General features: G+C 40.1%; 1 protein-coding gene across 6 annotated transcripts in view; it reads left to right on the top strand.

Moving 5' to 3' along the window:
• The window catches only part of NFYC (nuclear transcription factor Y subunit gamma), a 64,223-nt gene that overhangs the window by 12,543 nt on the left and 30,356 nt on the right, over window positions 1-21,324 (top strand). For 5 of the 6 annotated variants that reach the window (XM_007453746.1, XM_007453745.1, XM_007453742.1 and 2 more), the window contains exon 2: window positions 20,826-20,938. In XM_007453746.1, the coding sequence (XP_007453808.1) occupies window positions 20,834-20,938 (105 nt within the window). In that variant the 5' untranslated portion in view covers window positions 20,826-20,833. Of the gene's footprint in view, window positions 1-160; window positions 415-20,825; window positions 20,939-21,324 lie in introns of those variants that run through there. The other variant, XM_007453741.1, reaches the window with a different exon arrangement.

Genomic DNA, 21,324 nt, shown 5'->3' with positions numbered 1-21,324 from the left:
GGAGGTAACTGATGACGTGATCAGCCAATCATGGCTTTGTGTTCTTAGCTGATAAAGCAGCTCAGCCAATGGGGCCACTCTGGAGGCAAGGTTTGGTGTCAAATAGCATGCTAGATTGAATGCCTTTGACTGTTAAAGTGGAAGGAGGCTGCAGGGCTTCATTGGAGCCTCGGAGTTTTTCACTGAGGCAGGGGTCAGCTGAAAGACAAAGAAAAATGGCGAATAGTTTGCTGGGGGGTGGGGGGACAGCTGTTCGGGTTTTCACTGGAGTGGACATTCCAGACTCAGGTTTCTGCATCTCCTGCTGCCTTTTGTTTCCTCCGTCCTTTTTTGGGGGGGAGGGATAGGAGTGACTTAAATTCTCCCTGTCCGAGGAGATATAAATAACTACATGTAAAATTAATGCAGTTCCCGGTAAGTTTAATTCTTTGTTTTGTGTTAAAATGGTAGAAACTGTTTAGCTTCAGAGAGTGTAGACAAGTTGCACTGTTTCAGAAAATGGCCACTTTACATTCCATGCATACCTCTTGGTGCACCTAGAATACCTTGCTCTGTTTAGATTTTGCATGCCCTTCAACTAGGATTTTTTTTCCTAGTTGAGTATTGAGTAGAGCAGGTACATGAAGAAAGGCTAATCATTTTTCAGGGGCACACAGAAGCAAAGCACTTTCTCTTTGCATTCGGTAAACTTATCTGTTTTCCAAATAATTTTCCTTTGTTCAAGTGCACTGAAGCTATCCTACAGAATAAGCTGAGTTGTTGTAAGACTTTTTCTGTTTCCATGCACTTTGTTGACATTTGTGTTTTCAGAGGTGGAAGCAACACCATTGCTGTTCTAAATTCGTGTGAAAATACGATTTGCACTGATGCAGGTTCTAATGGTAAAGGCCCACATGCCAGTATGAAATTCTCCCATAACTTTCTTGATTTACCTGTCTGCTTCTAGATTCTGATAAGTACCGATTAATTAAAAATCTTTGTTTTAAAATGCACATTTTAGCTTATAATGCTGGTTAGAAACATCTCCACTATATTGGCAGTGACAAGAGCAGATCTTTTTCTGCCAGTTTCACACATTTTGTCAGGTGTTGATTTGGTTCCTTTAAATGATGTGAGCAAAATGCTTTTCATTTTCTATATGAAATCTTTAAAATCCTAATTTACCTGCAGTTTGTGAATAGGAAATAGGCACCCTGTCTTTTGCCCTTGGTATTTTTTTTCCCCTCTCTAGGGATATGAAACTAATGTAGGTTGCTGGCTAATTGGTAACCAGCCTATTCTTGTGAATAGTGAAATCTTCCATGCCGTGTACTAAGATCTATAATAACACTTGATTTGAAAAAGCAGTTCTTTGTTTTCTTTTTATTTGCAAATATGGAATGAAGGTCATTGGAACATTTCTGCAGCAGACTCAATGTGGAGCAGTGAACTGGTAGCACTCAGCCTTTGGGTGGGGAAGAGGAGCAGGCCCTATTAGAGGAGAAGTTTGGAGGGTGTTGGTTTGCCTTCCCCTTGAGTAAAGGATTTACCTGAGAGGATCGATAGGGGCTTAGATTTTGGGCTCTTGGAATTGGAGTGGTGTAGCAGTCAAACTTGCTAGATGGAGGCCTCTGTTGTTGCTCGCAAAAGTGACCTTGAAAAACTGCCGAGGAGTTGAAAGATTGAAGGACAAAGTTTGTTTATGCAGATTTGGACTGAAAAGCTCTATTTAAGATGAAAAGAAGCTGTACTTCTGATGTTCAAGTCCAGTGGTTAGTAGGAATATGTTATAGATTCAAATTAGGAGTTTTCAAGCAATAAGACAATGGGGCTGTATTCATTCTCTCCCCCCAGCAAAAAAAAATTAAATCCTTTTTGGTATGATAGTTGAGTGAACTGCCTAACAGATTCAGAATTCCTTGCATGCTACCTTGTCTTCTATGTAATTTAGAGGGTTCTTAGTGAAGAATGGTATTTCAGGAGTTCAAGGTAGTTATGTTTGTGAAACTTCTTTTGGGAAATTGGAATGTTTATGGTAAGAAAACAGTCATTCTGAAAAAAAAAAAAAAGGCAACAGTCATTCTGGGAAGTTAAGTCCTAAGAGAAAGGCATATGTGTTAAAGATTACGTTTTAACAGTTAATTATTTTAAATTTATTGTTTACAAGTCATTGATCTGTATGTTACCAGTTACTCCAGTTTTTAATAATGGGATTTAAAAAACAGTTGTAGATACTGAATTGAGCCTATTGGCCCTGGGAGAAGGCCTGGAGCGGGGGAGGCAGAAGGTAAATGGCTCACAGAATGAGGCCTAGATAAAACTCTTTAAATTAAGAACTTTGTGGATTTAGCTTCTTGGAAAGATATGTAGCTACTGCCTCTAGCCTGGGTTCTTAACCTTCTTAGGGTCATGGACTCTGAGAATCTGCCCTACTGCCTGGGAAAGTGCACCTAGGCATGCCTATGCAGAGCCCCTGGTGACTAAGATATTTTCCAGTATATGTTGAATGGTGTTAATATGATCTCATTTAACACTTTAGCCAAATAAATGTTTCCCAGAGAAATGAAGAAAACTCTACTTCCATAAGGAGCAAACACCTACAGCTAACTGTAGCTTAGGCTGGAGGGTGGGTGTGTGTATTGGCGGGGGAGACTTAGATGGGGTCTGAGATTTGGGCATTTATTTACTCTGATTACATTATTTGAGGCAGCATTATGCAGTAGCAAAAGCAGGAGACCTGTGTTCAGCTGTCACCAGCTTTGTGAGCTTGGGCAAGTCAGCCATTTAGTGTCAGCTTCCTCACATGTAAAAATGGAACCTAAAAATAGCACCTTTCTATTTAGTGGTGAGTCTCAAATGAGATCATGTATGTCAAAGTGCTTTGCAAGTTGTGAAGTGCTGCATTAACATTAGCTGTTACTAGTCTAAACTGGGGGTTAAATGCTTATGGAGTTAGGTGTGACATCAAAGAGAAAATGCCATTCTTTTAATATGTTTACGAAAGAGTTTGTTTAAACCTGGTACATCTCTTTTTAATCGTTTCACATACTTTCACCTGCATATACCTGTTTATGCTGACAGGACCCTATGTAATGCAGACATTGAGACCATCAAACATTCCTTTACCAAGATTCCTGTGGAAGAATTTTAACCCTTCTGTCAAAAATTAAGGGCCTCTTAGAACAAGATGAAATGAGAACACTGATATTTTTAAAACCCTTGTTAGATTTAGGAACCACCCAGAATAAAAACTGGGAACCTGTTCTGATTGGATACTAAGATTTGCAATATAATGCAGGTAGGTTGTGATATTTTCAGATGTTTACCACGCAGGGGTTAACATTTTTAGTTTGTGCACCAAATATTTATAAAGTAAATGGGAGCCACTTTTTGTTTGCTTTGTGGTCATATGATCTCTTTTCTGTCAGTTTTCAAACTTGGGAGGTAGTTTTAGCTTGCAAAGTAGTAGTAAGCTAGTAAATGTTGGGATGAAGCCTTAAAAAAAATACTCGGTCTCATCAAAATATAAATGCGGGAATGAATTTCTCACAGTTGATACCTATTGTGAGATACATTTCCAGGGTAAATGGCTGGAACCCATGGAAGTTCTTTCTCACCCATTTTACATGCCTGGTGTCATCTATTTTTAGGTTTCCCCCACCCCCACTGGGGGTGGTGGTAGTGGATATTTTGTGATCTATTAGATTTCCTGTCCTATTAAGTAATTTCCTCTCAGGCATGGTCAGTCAGCATTGATGTCTGCCTCCTTTCTGTGCATTGAAAGAATCATAAGAAGATGGAATAAGGTTTGGCAAAATTGGCATTGACCTCTGCAAATAAAATTCTAGTTCAGGGATGTGTATGTTTGAAAACAGTAATCATGGTCACTGGGAACTTTTTGTTCCTAAAACAAGATGGGGGTCTCCTTTAAACGAAGCTATATACTTTTGTGGAGGTTCCAGTAACCCAAAAAGCATTTTTAAAGCTAATCATTTATACACGGTCGTCTTAGTGAAAGAAGTTATTTTTGCCTATCCCTATTCCCAATAAAATATGCATACAGAGTTTAGATAGTCTTAAGTTAGCCTAATGGAAATTATTTAGGGATCTAGCCTAGTTCCCTTGTTGTAAAGTGGGGAAGTTGAGGCCCAGAGAGGTTAGTTGTCTCAGTCTTTCAGCTTTTTAATGACTGGCCTTTTTAGTGGCTGGTCAGAGATTCAACTCCTGCTTAGTTCATTCTATGTTTCTTTTATTCCTCTAGGCTGTGTTTACTTCTTATTTTTCATATTTGTCTTCCTTTTTGGTACATCTGTACAGGTTTGCTCTTTGAACACAGAAGGAACAGAGAGAAAGTGGGCCATGGAAGAGGTTCAGAAGTCTTCATGTGGAGTCTGGTGGTTAGAAAGTCTTCTGTGGCAGCAGACTTACTGTCCCTTTTGGGATCTGAAGATCTCTTGCCTCAGCCAGTTGCTTATTCAGAAAGCTGAGAATGAGCTAAGAAGCTAATTGTACCCACCTGGCTAAGCTGTCCCAGAGAGCTGGGTCACTTATATGCATTACAAGGAAGTAAACTAAGGTACACAAATACAACACCTGCATGCCAGTTAGTCTTCTTGTTGTTGTTAACACACCTCAAGAACAAGCTAATTCCCAAACAGGTTTGGGCCTGCTTCTTCAAGTGTGTCCTTAAAGCCAACCTGTATTTAATAAACAAAGATCCCAGGATCATTTTAAGGATTTGACAAGACTGAAATAGAAATCATTGTCTGTATATTCCCAAAATAATATTTTAACTATGCTAACTTTAATCTTTACTACCAGCAAAGTAGTATTATGTATCTGCATGTGTGTGTGTTTGGGTACTTATAGGTTTGATTTTTGTTCTTATTTTGTTCATATTCTCTGGTAGAGCATAATCTACTTGAAATTTAAAATTTTTTCTCTTTTTACCATTTTCATATGTTTGAGCAAAAAGTACAGCTTATTGAAACAACAAGAGCTTGAATTATGTAACTTATGTTATATTTAAGTCCTGAGGTATACTGTGACTGAAAATTATAGTAGACACAGCTGGATGGTATCCACCTCATGTCTGCATTTTCCAGAAGCTTAGTTTTCTTTTTACTCTGTTCTTTCTGCTGCCTCTGTTGGGCCTGGCTCTTTAGAACTTAGATTCTATTTGCATTATCACCCTTATCTTCCTGTCACTCCCCTTGGCATCCCAAAGCCAGACTCCACTGTTCAGTAATTGACCAAAAGTTTTTCTCTAAGAGTATTTACTATAAATTAAATTACAGTTCTACACCCTGCAGTGAAAAAGGGCAGTTGAAGGATAAGAAATGGAGGTAAATTCCAGTGTAAAGGCAGAACTAAAGGAAAAAAAACCCTTGTAAATGTTTAACTTTAAAGTGGCATAACATAACTAGTGACCTTGTGTTGCTTAGTTCAGAGGAAGAAAGGAGACTAAAATAACCACAGCAAACAGCAGTGCTGATTCACTTGGTTATCCTTTTTTTCTTGGAGGTACTGTCATTTTGGTCTGTCTCCATAGTTTCAATTACATAAAAAACTAAAGAGAAGACCCTCTTGACTGGAAATATCCAGACACAATGAATTTTTCCTTTATCTACCTAAGCTATATAGTTCTTACCATTGAGAAAATACTAAAGTTGGACGCTTTATAGTTCTTTCACTAATTCACCTGCATGCATGTCTCATTTATGTGGAGATTTAAAAAATGTATACAAATAAAATTTTACTACAGGACCTAACAGTCTGTTAGGGGAGACAGGTGATGTATATCAAGTATATGAAACTGCTATGGAAAGTACAAGCAAAGGACACAGAATTCAGAGGAGGGGAGACCTTTTCTTCTGGCTTAGGAATGAAGGAAGGCAGTTAACTGGGTGTTGGACTCAGGGAGGTAGGCACATGGGCACTTCAGGCATGGGGAACAGAAGGAGGAAGGTCATGATTCAGAAAGTATAGTGTGGGCTGAAGAGAGCAGTAAATGGTCTAGTCTGCTTAGAACATAAGGAGATGAGTTAGGGACAGGAAGGAGTGGCAAAAGAAAGAAGTCTGAAGAAGTAAGTTGGGGTCAGATATTGGAGGGCCTTGACTGCCAGGCTAAGAAATTTGAACTGTCTCTGCTTGATAATGGGAAACCATTGGAGATTTTGGGTAATAGGTTGATGTGGCATTATCAGAGCTGTGCTTTTATAAGATTTATTAAGCATCATTATGTAGAAATGAGTAGAGGACAGTAGAAACAGTGAACATTATGCATTGAGTTCACATACTAGGTTCACAGTCCTTAGGATTATTATGAGGGTTAAAAGAGATAGCAGTGTAAAAGGCTTAGAACCATACTTGGCACACACTCCTAAATGAATAGCATTAGCTATTACCGTCATCTTTATTATTACATGGAAGTGATGAGAACCTGAACAGAGATAGTGGCAATGTGAAGAAAGGTCAGGAGATGGACACTGTTATTACAAAGTTTAGCAGTTGATTAGAATTGAACAGCGTCTAGGATGACTCAGATTTCAAGCCTGAGAAACTGGAGGATAGAAACAGAAAAGTTAGAAGGAGCAGGTTTGGGGAAAGAAGAAGATAGATGCAATTTTAGACAAAAGGAGTTTGAGTTCTGGGTGGCTTTCCAGTTGGAGATGTTTAGCAAGCAGGACTGGAACTTTGGAGAAGTACCAGAATTGGTAACATATGTTTGGAATTTTAGCTCATAAAGATCGTAGCTGAACCTGGAGAATGGATGGGAGAATCAAGGGAGAGGGTGGGCAGAGGACCAGAAGAATAAAGCTTCTTGTTAATGATGGAAACGCAGAAAAGTTTGGCCCCTGCAGTTGAGACATCTAGAAATGAGCGTGGCAGAGTCCTCTAGGTCAGTGTTCTCTAAGCTCTTTTGATTGTGCACCCCTATTATCTGAGTGTGCAGCTGTCATATATGAGTTAGTATTCTTCACTCTAAAAAGTCACTTGTTCTTTTTTGGAATGTTAATTTAGTTAAAACTAGAGAATATCTATATCTTCCCTTATCTAGGGAAACACAACAAAGTGAAGGTATCGCTACTAGCCCCACATTTTCCTCTGAATACTTAGAGTACTGTGCGTGATACACGATCTTGTCACAAGTTAAACTGAGCGAGGATATCAGTATCAGCCCATAGGTTAAATATTCAGAAAGCTAATACTAACACATTTTCTGTGTGTGCCTTGATCTGAAAAAGATTAGAAACACTGCCCTACGATCTGGCCTTCACTTTTTCTGAAGAAGTACAAGTATTTCCTTGAAATGTTACGCGTTCGCTCCTTGAGATTAGTTATGTATATGTTTATGTCTGTGTGTGTGCATGCATAACCTCAAGCTTTCTTGTTTAAGCTCTGAGTATACACCCACATCTCCATCCAATGCAAAGACTTTTTTTTTCCTGAGTTGCATCAGGCTTAATCTTGCTGATGTTAGCTTTGTAAAGTCTTAAATGACAGCATTCTGCATGAAGCCAACCATAAATACACAAGTAGGAATTTGGCAACATTTACTTAGCAAGTAATTTATGTCCACATGGTCATGATAACACTGAAGAGCAGCACACACAATAAATTACCAGGAATAGGATAGCCTCATCTGTAGGATTTAGCAGATTTCTAGGTGAGGTATGTTGTAATTATCCTCAGTCTAAAATAAAGGCAATAAGAAACTTTTCACTAGAGAAATAGTGGTAAATTTCCAGCCATCTTACTTGGTTATTTATATCTTGAACTCCATGATTATTTCTCTACTGGTAATTAATTGGCCAAATGCCCATGAAACTACCCTTGAAGGTAGTTGAGCAATGTGATGTGTTTGTATGAAACATAGTACTTTGCAGTTAATGGAGTGATTTTTAAAGTTTTTGTCATACAAGATAGGTGAACACAACCCTCTTTTCAGAACAAGACATAGTGCAAATAGATTATATACTAGTATGAGTACTACCAGTATGTTGGGAAATTGTCTTGTGTTAATCCTAAATTCACTAAGGTCAGATAGCTAGTTGAAGGATTTCCAAATTGATATGAGGTTAGAATTGTGTTAGGTGTTCTATAGTGTTCTTTTCTTCCTTCCTCCTTTCTTTGTTGGGAAAGCTGTGTGCGGGCTTTCTCTAGTTGCAGTGAGCGGGGGCTACTCTTCGTTACGGTGCGCGGGCTTCTCATTGCGGTGGCTTCTCTTGTTGCGGAGCGCGGGCTCTAGGCCTGCAGGCTTCAGTGGTTGTGGCATGTGGTCTCAGTAGTTGTGGCTCGCGGGCTCTAGAGCGTAGGCTCAGTAGTTGTGGCACACAGGCTTAGTTGCTCCATGGCATGTGGGATCTTCCCGGACCAGGGCTCGAACCCGTGTCCCCTGCATTGGCAGGCAGATTCTTAACCACTGCGCCACCAGGGAAGCCTATAGTATTCTTTAGCTGTGCAGATTTATACTTTGTGGTATATATTGGGCACCTCTTATATTTGAGTTCTTATCTTGAACCACAGTGATTGAAGTTTTTAGATGAGTCATGGTGTTCTTAAATAATCAGTTGCTTTGTATTTCTTAGCTGTGGTTTATAATCTTAGTTTTATCCCTAGTAAGGTAGTTGGAACAGGGATTTTGATTCTGAGAGTAATGGCTGCATAATTAGAATAACATTGTCACCATGTTCACAGTGTTGCAAAGGCTGTAATTTTGAAGCACTGCATAGAATTTAACCAGATGATTCCTCCTATAAGTGTGCAGCTATGAAAACAGCTCCAGTAAGGGGGGCTAGGCTAAGGCTATTCCTCTGAACTATAGTGAAAAGATAGAGTGACTTCTCATCACCAGGCCCCCAGAGGGTGAACTTGATCTGCTGGACCTTTTTATCTCTACTCTTGGTTGGTGACCAGATATCCCCAAGTCCCAGTCCTTGTGGGCAACTGCAGCTTTAACAAGCTTGAAAAACTTAAGCTTTCCACTTCGAAATGTGTAAGAATCTGACATCTTGGCATTTTGGAGTACTTTCTTTATTTATCTGTCTATGGCTGCATCGGGTCTTTGTTGCTGCATGCTGGCTTTCTCTAGTTGCGGTGAGCGGGGGCTGCTCTTCCTTGCGGTGCACGGGCTTCTCACTGTGGTGGCTTCTCTCGTTGCGGAGCATAGGCTCTAGGCACGCGGACTCAGCAGTGTGGCTCGCAGGCTCTAGAGCACAGGCTCTGTGGTTGTGGCGCACGGGCTTAGTTGCTCCGCGGCATGTGGGATCTTCCTGGACTGGAGATCAAACCCGTGTCCCCTGCATTGGCAGGCAGATGCTTAACCACTGTGCCACCAGGGAAGTCCCTGGAGTACTTTTGTCCAGGAGAATGATCAGGAAAACTAAAGATAAAAGCCTTTATGGATTTATGTTCCAGGCTGAGAAGATCCACAGATTCTTAAATTCTTAGTCCTCTACTGAGTTATCAGTTCTAAAGAGGGAAGAGAACATGCTGTGAAAGAGCACAAAACTGAGAATAAGGGCATATGGGTTGTGGTTCTGGCTCTGGCATATACTTGCCCTGTAACCTAAGGCAAGTCCCTCAGTCTACCTGGATAAAGTATCTTTATCTGTCAGATGGGAATATTTAGTACCTGTGTTGTGTTTGCTGTGAAAAACAAATGAGATAATATAAAGAAAGCTACTTTCCAAAGTGTAAAACATGTACAAATGCAAGGGATTAGCATAACCATCTCAGTTGCTTTGCATTCTTTGAAGTGATCTTTACATTCTCTGTTCCTGACAGCTGTATACACGGAGGTGGGAGATTTAGAGTTTGGTTGACTTGGAGGATTTGTTTATTCTCATGCCCTTTCTTGCTTTCTTTTAACTTTCAAATCAATGCCAAAAGACACTAAGCAGAGGGCAGAATTCTGTGTGTCTGTGAATCAGCAGAACCCATACAGCCAAATCAATTACAGCCAGGCTCTTATTGACACTCTTATAACACCCTCCAGGTTTTTAATCAAGAATTCTCCAGTATTTAGACGGATTAACTCACCAGCACAATATTCCATTTTCCATTGGAGTCTATGATTAGATAATTGTGTACATTTCTGCTACATTTTCTAAAGTAGAGCAGGTTACTCCCCATCCCTACTCTTTTTTGACTTTTCCATTGTATTACGACCAAAGGTTGTTGCACAGCTGAGCTCAGGTACTTGAGAAGGGATTTCCCCGTCTGCACATTTCAAAGAAAAGAACCCAGAGTAAAGTCAAAGGTACTTGGGGTCTTGAAGTAGTTCTTGAGGAGCTTGTGTTTGTTTATTCAGTAGATGTGTCCTATTCATAGGTGCCACTGACTGTCTCCACTCCGTGCAAGGCATGTTTCCCTTGAGGATGTGTCAGAAACAAAGATAGTTACATAAGAACTGGGGAGAAAATAGGAGCGTGGAAATTTTAGGCTTAAGAAATAATGTGCCTAATAATAATAATATTCAATATACGTGTGAAGAAAGTGAATATGATAATTGTAGAAATAGATTTTATTGGGTGCCAGGAATGGTTTCTTGGGGAGAAAAAAGTTTAGTGGTCACTGGGTATATTTATTTCTTATAGTTGTACATACTGTGAGAGCAAGCTTCTTATCAGTGCTAGTCCCAAAAATCTTTAAAAAGTTGGTTTCAGTCCATAAGATAGTCTCAAAAATTACTGCTTTCAGAACAGATTCCCTTTACTCCAAGATCTTGGATGGAGATAGAAGCAGCCAGAGCTGTCTTCAGAGCTCAGTGTTCCGTTGAATCTTTTTCTTGGTTGGTGGGACCAGATGGGGTAGGATGCTGCCTAGACTTCAGGTCTCCTCTGCCTTCCTTCTGCAAGACAAAACAGCCACATACTTCTAGTTTCCAGAAGTCTGAGGTGTACGAGGAGACACGTTCTAAGAATTTTTATATTTTTGGATTTGTCTAGAGGGAGAGCCTGCATGGCTACTGATCATTGACATTCCCAAGGATTTAAGTTAAGAGCATTCCTAGTCATTTCCATCTTGAATTCTTTATTTGGAACTAGTACATTCATTCTAAATTTAATAGTTTAAAGGGCTTTAAAAATTATTTTATGCTTAGAGATGGAAGAAGATTTCGTACTGCATTTGTTTCCATGCATCTGACGCAGGACTCTTAGGACACATGTTAAAAATGAAGTAAGGGGCTTCCCTGGTGGCGCAGTGGTTGAGAGTCCGCCTGCTGATGCAGGGGACGCGGGTTCCTGCCCCGGTCCGGGAAGATCCCACATGCCGCGGAGCGGCTGGGCCCCGTGAGCCATGGCCACTGAGCCTGCGCATCCGGAGCCTGTGCTCCGCAACGTGAGAGGCCCGCGTATCACAAAAATAATAATAATAATAATAATAATAATAAAGTAAGTAGTCTAAATTAGAGAGAGAAAGAAGCAAATTGGGTTACTTGTTACAATACATGAGGGAGATTTGTGTTTGGGCTTGGTACTGTGTTTGAGACTATTCAGGCCAGGAGTAGATGTCTTGTCTAGCTCTGAGCAGTGATTTTGCTATGCCATCTGGCATTTATATGATGCTTGGTATTTTTCAAGGCCTTCTAACATGTCTTTCGCATTTGTGTGCTGCAGCTGCCCTGTGAGGTGAAAGAGGCCTCAAGAAGTTAAGTGACAAGTTAGTAGCCAGAGAGCAAGAACCTCCAGGTCCGATACATTTTATTTATGTATTTACCCTGTACTTTACTGCCCCCCACTGTTTGCTGCTGAGTATTCATAGGTGCTACTGACTGTCCTAGAGACAAGCAAGAGGGAGGATAAAATAGAAAAGAGAGTGATGGAGCAAGGAGAGAGACAACAGAGAAATAAGAGAAGGATGTTTATATGATAGGAGATAGCAGTGCCATTAGCATCTTCTGTGATTGCCACAGAGATTTTGTGAGCAAGTGGATAAAAACGATCTTCTGGGTTAAGGATTTGAGTCAGTGATCCAAGCCGAGACTGCTCATCTCCCTGGACGGTTTGAATATACACATACCTTAAAGCAACAAAAAGTGAGAATGAACGATCTGTACTAAATCAAGAACAGAATTTTAGAGCTTTTGTATTTCCAGCTGCACTATTTACTATATTGTGACCTTGAGCAGGTGACGTAAGATACCCAATCCTCGGCTTTCTTATCTGTAAAATTGGAATGATACTGATATCTTTGGCACTGAGCTGAGTGAAGATCAATTGAGGGTAAAACTCTAAAGCTTTTAAGTTGGCATCTTTGAAACATTCTCCAGAATCACACTTTTCACCTCTCCTGGGCATACATTAACACAGGATCCTGCTAGAAGCTGGGCAAAAGATTGTTCTTAGAGTTTCTGAGTCTCAGAGGGGATCCAGTAAGCAAAATGGCTCTTTGTTTTAGATTACCTTTTAGCTCAGACTTACAGGCACTATTCTCCAGCTCATGTTAGAATTCTCTTTGAGGCTCAGGGTCTGAAAACCCAGTTACGTACTTGTCATTCTTCCTTCAAGAATTTATTTACTTTCATTAGGTTGGAGTGTCAGAGAGATTAACAAATATTTCTGTGGGATAGAGAGGGCTGGCCTAGTTTACTCCTAATGGAGGTTGAACAGGTGAGGAAGCAATGTAACAGCTGTGTGATCTAGGGCAAGCTTTTCAAACCTCTGACACTCAGTTTCCCCATCATTATATTATCAGATCCTTTTTTTTTTTCCCTAAAGGGCCAGATAATATTTTCAGCTTGTGGGTCATAGAGTTTCTGTTCTAGCACTTCAACTCTACTGTTGTAGCGTGGAAACAGCCATAGACAATGTAAGTGAATGGGGGCTGCAGTCTTCCAGGAAAACTGAATTTACAAAAACAGGCTGCACGCCAGATTTGGCCTGTGGGCTGTAGTTTGTGAACCCTTGCTTTAGAATACTTCACTAAAATATTTGGTCTTTTTCCTCCATCATACAAAATACTGATAGTGTTTTGTTGCTGTCATATATGCCAGTGTGTAGACATACATGTCATGTAAGCTGAATATCAGTAAAGGCATGAGGAAGAAACTATGTGAAGTAAGATGTTCACATACCATTTCTATTCCACAGGAACAGGTTTTTAAATGTTCTGGTCACGCGTTCCTGTTAAGTTTCATTGCTTATACCAGTTGCTCTGCCTTCCTTTTTTTCCCAGATACACTGTAACTATATTATGATCTAGCCCTTGTTTGAAAGATTATGTTGTAGTCGACAGCAAGGAGAAACATGTTTTGTTTTTGAAGGAAGAGTATCTCTGCTGCCAATTTGAAAATGTATCTTTATGAGCAGATCTTTAGAGAGAGTAGTATGCAGCCACTTCCAACCCATAGTCTTTTGGAAAGCATGATTTCTCCTTTAGGCAGTTTGAAAAGGGGCTTCATACTTAACCTTTTGGAGCTCAAGACAGACACACCCTCAAACACTGAACTTGGCATTGTTTGGGATTGGGGAAAGGGATCTACATTATTCATTCTTAGAGTAGTGGGGTACTGTGTAATAACCTGCCAGTAAGTATGACCATCTGGAACCCAGTTATGTTTAGAATTTAAGTAGTAAGGTTTCTGGCACTAGGCTTAGTGCTTTCTTGCTTCAGTAGAAACCTTAGATGAGCTTAAATAAAGACTGTTGAGGGACTTCCCTGGCAGTCCAGCAGTTGAGACTCAAGCGCTTCCACTGCAGGGGGGGCACAGGTTTGATCCCTGGCTGAGGAACTAAGATCCCGCATGCCATGTGGCACGGCCAAAAAGTTTAAAAAAAGAAAAGAAAGGACTGTTGAACCCTCTTTTCTCTCTAGTCACCCTGCCTTCCCTTGTATTCATTCATTTATTACATCTTCAAGCAGTGAAATGTAAGCTTTCCATACCAGACCACCCCTTCGGCCTTTGGAGTATGTGTTCAGTACACATTGCTTCTGGAATGGCTTAGTGAAGTGACTGGCCCAAGGCCACCAGCTTGTAGGCAGCAGGCCAGTTCACAAACATAGGTCTTTTTATTTTCAGAACATTGTTATTTTTCTCCTGAAATTGTCAATGTAAGGTTGGTTTTATTGTGGAGAACATATGCCTCCTTAAGGCTTGAAATGCTTTTTAGCCATTGTGATTGATAATGGTCCTTATGTCCATCTATATAAACATGAGAACCAGCTTGATGTTGGTGGAATTGTTTTGTTTTAAATTTATTTATTTATTTTTGGCTGCGTTGGGTCATTGTTGCTGCGCGCGGGCTTTCTCTAGTTGCATGGTGCGGGGGCTGCGCTTCTTTGCGGTGCTTGGGCTTCTCGTTGCGGTGGCTTCTTGTTGTGGAGCACGGGCTCTAGGCGTGTGGGCTTCAGTAGTTGTGGCACGTGGGTTCTAGAGCGCAGGCTCAGTAGTTGTGGCGCACGGGCTTAGTTGCTCCGCAGCATGTGGGATCTTCCTGGACTAGGGATCAAACCCGTGTCCTGCATTGTCAGGTGGATTCTTAACCACTGAGCCACCAGGGAAGTCCCGTGGAATTGTTTCAGAAATTTTAGTTCTCAAATTTAGTTTTCACTTTTCTTTGTAGTTTGGAAGAATATCTAAAATAAGCACAAGTTAGCTTAAATCTTACCCCCTTTCTTCTTATTCATTCATATTAATATTCTTTATCTTTCATTCCCCATTTGAAATATAACATCCCAACAGTTTTAGCCAATTCAAATAAAGAAGCCTGGAACTAACGTTAATAAATACCTGAGCAGTACTGGAACATAAAATGCATGTGATAGTGCTGCTAATTGGGCAAAATAAAAAGCATGTCATCTAATGACAGGAGAACATGATCAAAATGCAAGTCAAAAAAGCAAGTGAAGAAGTTAATTTGCTTTGAACATAGGGAGACGCTTAATATATGTTAAGTTGGAGACACATAGGAATGATTGGGGACATTCTCAGCCTGAAAGGCCTAAAGGCTGCAAGTTGGATTGGGGTGGTGGTGCATTAAGGTGAAAGATGGTACCAGTGTTTAGATTTGTTTTTCAGTCACAACTGGGCCAAGAGATATTTGCTTGCATTTGACAATGAGAGCATTATTTTTAGGTAAAATTTGACTGCCTGGGATGGGGCAGCTCTAGTATTTTAATAGGAAGCAGCAATGGGCAAGGATTGGGCTGCTTTTTAGGGGAACTTTCTGTGGTCCTTTTTCCTTGAATAGTTGTTGTGATGATAGGGATTTAGGTATTGTCTCCCAACAATATCTATTTGGTTTTAGTTGTTTCAGAGAGCTGTGTTGTGGGTTTAGGCATATTATAATGTAAAGGATTTTTGTAGAGAGAGAGGTACATGCCAAGAAATAGAGAGCCAAAACCTAAAGGTGCAGAGTTTTAGAAACTAGGGAATATTGTAGTAAAACCTTATGTTTCTTTGTATTTTATGAAGTTGGTCATTTTGATACATCCTGTTCCATGTCTAGCATATTACTAAGGGAGGATTTGGTGAGAATGGTAACTGGTCGAAAGAAAGAGCTTAAAAGACTTCCAAGGGAATCTTAAAGGAGGAGCACTCTGCTTCTGGGATATTTTGAAAACTCCTTAGGTCTCTTTCTTCAAGAATGATAAAGAGTAACCAGATATTAGAATGACAAATTGTCTACCCCTGAGTGATATGATTGAATCATCCCAATTTGATTGAATCATCCCATTTCCTCCATGATTTTCTCCTAATCCTCCTGGCAGTGGCCAAACACAGGTCTCCCCCCTGCCCCTTCTTCTCCTACTTACCTGTTGTTATTAATTTTTCAAACTTTGCTAATCTGTCCTGGTCACCTTTCTGAGAAGATTCTGACTTTCAAAAGGTTTACGCTTGGGAATGGTATGCACCCATGTTTCTAGCCTTGCAGTAGGCCGCGTGTGTGTGTGTGTGTGTGTGTGTGTGTGTGTGTGTGTGTGTGTGTGTGTGTGTGTGTGTGTGTGTGTGTGTGTCTCCCCTTCCTATCATGCCCATTTATCTTTTAAAAAATATATATATTTATTTATTTATTTATTTGGCTGAGCCGGGTCTTAGTTGCGGCACACCGGATCTTTAGTTGCGGCACGTGGAATCTAGTTCCCTGACCAGGGATCAAATCCAGGCCCCCTGCATGGGGAGCGCAGAGACTTAACCACTGGACCACCAGGGAAGTCCCATGCCCTTTTATCTTAAATTCACTTCGGCAAGTCATGTGGATTTCTGATTGTAGTCCTACTTATACTTTCAAGGCCCAGAGAGAACCTCGTTTATTTTGAAACTCCTAGGATAGTTTGCAGTCCCAATAAATCTTATTTCAGGGCCAGGCTTTCCAAGAGGCCTCTTTTTTCTCAGAAAGGCCATATGCAACAACTCTCTTGCTCCTTCATTCAGAAGTAATTATTTATCAGGCTTTGAGCTAGGTGCTGTGAGGGAGTCCAGAGATAAATCATACTCAGGTCCTACCCACAAGCTTATAAATCAGAAGGGGAAATATGGCAAGAAATAGATAAATAATCATACAAGGTAATGTGGTGAGGGCAGGAAGAAGTACAGATTAAGGGCTCTGAAGGTTTACAGGAAGGAGTGATCACTTGGGGTTATTTAGAGAACACTTGTGGAGAGATGACAGTTGATTTGAGCATTGCAGAAGTGGCCTTTTCTTGGTGGACTTTGATTCTTCCCATTTTAGTTTTGGAAAGCAAACTGTTTTTAAAACCAGATAAATTAAGAGATAATGGGAGTTGAGGTTTCTTATAGCAACAGACATTCAATATTTCATCTGGTCCTTAAGTCTTTATTAAATAGTTAAGCAGGCAGTCTTATTCAAGTGTTTATAATCTAATTAATGAACATGAGTAATAAATCTAATATTAATTATGAACTAAATCTGGGAAATTCTATTATGCATTTTTCATAAGAGTCATCTAAGCTAATGCAGCTTGGTCTTACTATATATAAATAGCTTTATCTCATGATAGCGATAGCAATTTAACATGGATTAAAAAGGATCCTGGAATATAAATCTCTTTCTTACTTTTAAATACATACCTTTCTTATCACTCTAGAAGATGAACCTGGCATGTTTGCCATGGGTTGTAGATGTTGTAAGTAGGCTACTTCTGTAGCAAAACCAATTCAGTTGCAATTTATGTATTAATTATTAAAATAAGTGATAAAATTAACTAAGGTTACTTCATATTTTTTAACTTGTTGGGTGTTTGGTGAGCAAAATTTGTTTATGATTAGGTTTTATTATTTTAATGTTAAGTTTCACCACAGTCAGAAAATAATTGAGAACACCAACTTGTTTTCATAAGATCGGTTGCGTGAGATTTGATCTAATTTTTAAAGTCCCATGTGAAGACTGGATCTGCTTTGGGGAAAGCCTTTTGAATAAAAATACTCACTTTCTAGGAATTTATAGTAACAATTTATGTTCTTCCAAGAGATTTTTAAGATTTATTTATTATTTATTTATTTTTATTTTATTTTTGGCTGTGTCGGGTCTGAGTCGCAGCACACAGGATCTTTGTTGAAGCATGCGGTATCTTTCGTCTTGGTGCCCGGGCTTCTCTCTAATTGTGGCGTGCGGATTTTGTCTTCTCTAGTTGTGGCACGCAGGCTCCAGGGTGTGTGGGCTCTGCAGTTGTGGCGCGTGAGCTCTGTAGTTTGCTGCACGCGGGCTCTAGTTGAGGCGCGTGAGCTCAGTGTTTGTGGCGCATGGGCTTAGTTGCCCCCGCAGGGAGGTCCCCCAAGAGATATTAAGATAATTAGCTACAAATTGTCTCTCTGCAGAGATGCTAGAAAACATGCTCCAAACCATTTTCTCTTTTTCCTCATGAGAGGATCTTCTGTCCCTGATGAAAGTATAGTACCTTTGTTTTTTTGGAGTCAGGAATTTATGAAAAGAGGTTTCTCAATGGAAAAAGCGTAAAAGTTGTAACTCTGAATCGAAAGCTGAAATGATCCTTTGTTTGTAAATTCAACTTAGTGTAAAGAACAGTGAGAGCTGTCCAGAGATGGAAAAGAATGCCTTACCAGTGAGCCAGTTTCTTAGAAGTATAGCGGGAGGAGCTCATGTTTAAGCTAAATGACTCCTTAGGGTGGGAGTGAGGGAGCTGGGCAGAGCTTGAAGTAGGGCTGTAAGCATCTTTTAGAGGAGGTGGCCTGGGTGGTTCTTAATGCCTTTTTCCCCCCAGCTTTAAACTTCTGTGATGCAGTAAAATGTAAAGGACATTATTACTGACTTGAATTTTTTTTGCCATTATCCATCTACAATTTTCTAATTCAAACGGGTCTCTCAAGTTAAACACTTAACCTTTAATACATTTATCAGTTCCAGAACGATTTGTTAACTTCTGTTCTGTAGCCAACCCCCACTCTGACAGTGTGGCTCTGAGCCAGCCAAAGATTCATTCATAATCTATTGGCTGCACAGATGTTTGGGAACTGATTGCGCCAGCACATCCTTAGTTGGGGCAATTCAAGATTTAAAAGCAGACTGTGCACAGATGGTTTTTTGTTTTGTTTTGTTTTGTTTTTTTGCGGTACGCGGGCCTCTCACTGCTGTGGCCTCTCCCGTTGCGGAGCACAGGCTCCGGACGCACAGGCCCGGTGGCCATGGCCCACGTGCCCAGCCGCTCCACAGCATGCGGGATCCTTCCGGACCGGGGCACGAACCCGTGTTCCTTGCATCGGCAGGCGGACTCTCAACCACTGCGCCACCAAGGAAGCCCTGCACAGATGGTTTTAAAAATGCTTCTTGAATTGTGTACCTTGGTAATGTTTGTGGGAAGAGATCAGAGGACAATCAAAACTGGTTACCAACTTTCTAAATCTCACGGGCCTTTGCACTCAAACTAAACCTACTCATCATTAGCAAGTTATACAGAGATATCACACTGGCAATTGTGCATCTTCCTCCTTTGACTATAGCAGTTTTCATGGCAGATTCTGCTAAGATCAGACATATACAGGGGTCCATACAGTGAAAGGTTAGATTCTTTTTAAAGTTTTTTTGATAATTATTTTCATTTCTAGAAAGATTTTATTTGCCCCATTTAAAAAGGTTAGAGTCTCACTCTCATCATTGTCATGAGTACCTCGTAAGAGTCTATTAATAAAAGTAAATAAATTTCTGTAGATTATCTTGGTTTCTTTGTTCTCAGTACATCTAAGAGAATAGTGTATAGGCCATGTGCATATGGTGATAAGTGAAAATGTCATGGGAGCTGAGTTGAGAGGATCTTACTTGGTTATTTAGGACTCAGGATTTTATCTAGTCATTTCCAACCGTGATTCAACATTCTTCACTTTAATTCCCTCCAGAAACTCCAAGATCATATTGCTTCCTAACACTTAAGAGCTCCTGTTGATGTATAGAGCTGCTTGTAGGCCTCCAGCACCAGAAATTGGCTCCAAACCTTTTCCCATTACATCATCAGCCACTAATGTCATTACACCAGAGTGAAATCTGCTTTGAAGATTGTACTCTTTTCCTTTCATTTCTTTCCTCTCATCATTTCCTTTAGAAGAAAAAGGGGGGAAAAAAATTAGAGACCTCTAGGACAATCCCAGGCAAACATTTAAGAGTGAATCAAACATCCTCACAGTATAAACCTAGATTTATCAGCCTTCATTCCATTCTGCTGATAGAGAATGATGTGCCCAGCATGCATCCACATGAAGCCTGGAAAGTAGCAATTTGGTCATGTGACACCTGGCTTTGGTGCTTTTCTTTCAGCCCTTCAGAATTAGTTCTTAATGACTTACATAGCTGTCCACCAGCATCCTGTCACTGGCATGTCAAACCTTTTCAAATAGTTTCCCAGAATAGAAATTCTTAGGACGTCACTAAGTTTCTTGCTCTTTGTGTTTAATTAAACTGTTTCTTGGGTGTAAGTATTTGTCAGATAAGCATTTAAGCCATCTGGAGTTTTTTACTTCCCCCCTGTAAATCTTTTAAGACATTACAGTGTTATCTATATTTATAGCTGATGTGGAGATCCTTATTCATCTTCCCTCCCTCATCACAAAGCAATTGACTGCAAGTTCTGACTCTCTTTTCTCTGTCCTAAATTTAATTCTTCAATGTTTTTCAACCATCTTTAAAGCTTCCAGTTGGTGGTGTGCTTTGTTTGGCTTTGTGCCTAACAGCATGGTTCAGGTAAGGAAAGAACTGGGAAGTGATTTCAGTTCGGAGACTTTGTGCCATCCACTCAATTACTGGCCTAGACTTTAGTGTTTTTGTGTCCTTTGAGGCAGATTAGCTTGAGATTAGAAAGAATAGTAATCATCAGTAGCCCCAAAGAAATGGGACCACAGTGTCTCAAACAAAAGAATAAACTTGGCTCTTATTTTTTAAGACTTTGGGTTTACATTTCTGTACAGTATTAATCACTGGGGACCCTTAATGTATGTGCTGCCGGCTGTGGCATGGAGTGTGAGAAGCCACATAGAACTTGAAAAACATTGGAGAGAATGGCATTGAAAATTATGGACCAGACTAGGCCAACCAAGTGCCTTTTTTTCTTTCCCCTCTGCAAAATAAGACATTAAAAGTCCTTGATTCACATTAGGATTTGAGTTTGGATTTCTAGCAATTTTAGATTTTCTGCTTGGAGCTTCTTGTTAGTCTCTGCGGTATGAGCTGGATAGAAGGGAAAACTTTCCTCCTTATTTTTTGCTAAGACTTAAGCCGGTATGGAAAACCCCTTCAGCACAATTTTGTATACTTTCTCAGGCTGAGAAATTGAATGAATTAGTGAAAAAATCCACAAGGAAAGCTATAAATAACCTGGACAGAAAGTCTGACTTTATTATTTCTAATGTATCTCATGTATGTGTTCGTTTTTAGTTGTCAGAATGTCCACAGAAGGAGGATTTGGTGGTGCTAGCAGCAGTGATGCCCAGCAAAGCCTACAGTCCTTCTGGCCTCGTGTCATGGAAGAAATCCGGAATTTAACAGTGGTAAGGAAGAATGAGAAACTTTTAAGAGTGTAAAAGCTTTGAGATGAATAACCAAAACTTAGACTAAAGTATTTTTAATCTCAAGCACATTTCTAAAAATATAGTTCATTTCTGACCTTTGGATAGGAAAATGAAAATATAATTTACCTTAGGTGAGGTAACTACAAGGGTTTTTTTATATCTTAGTGGCTCTCTTTAGGCATGTGGTTGTATAGTGGATGCTTTGACTTGGAGATACTTTAATGTGAGGCAGATCTTTTAGAGAATGCAGAAAAGCAGAGCTTACTTTCCTCTAGTAGCTGTAGGTCATTTCTTAAGCCTGATTTAGGGGCCCTGCCAAATTTCTAGGACCTGGTGAAAACTATTGGGAAGTTTATCAACAACAA

Source organism: Lipotes vexillifer, unplaced genomic scaffold (assembly GCF_000442215.2).
Source record: "Lipotes vexillifer unplaced genomic scaffold, Lipotes_vexillifer_v1.1 scaffold213, whole genome shotgun sequence".
NCBI lineage: Eukaryota > Metazoa > Chordata > Mammalia > Artiodactyla > Lipotidae > Lipotes > Lipotes vexillifer.
This window is presented reverse-complemented; position numbering and strand designations above follow the sequence as displayed.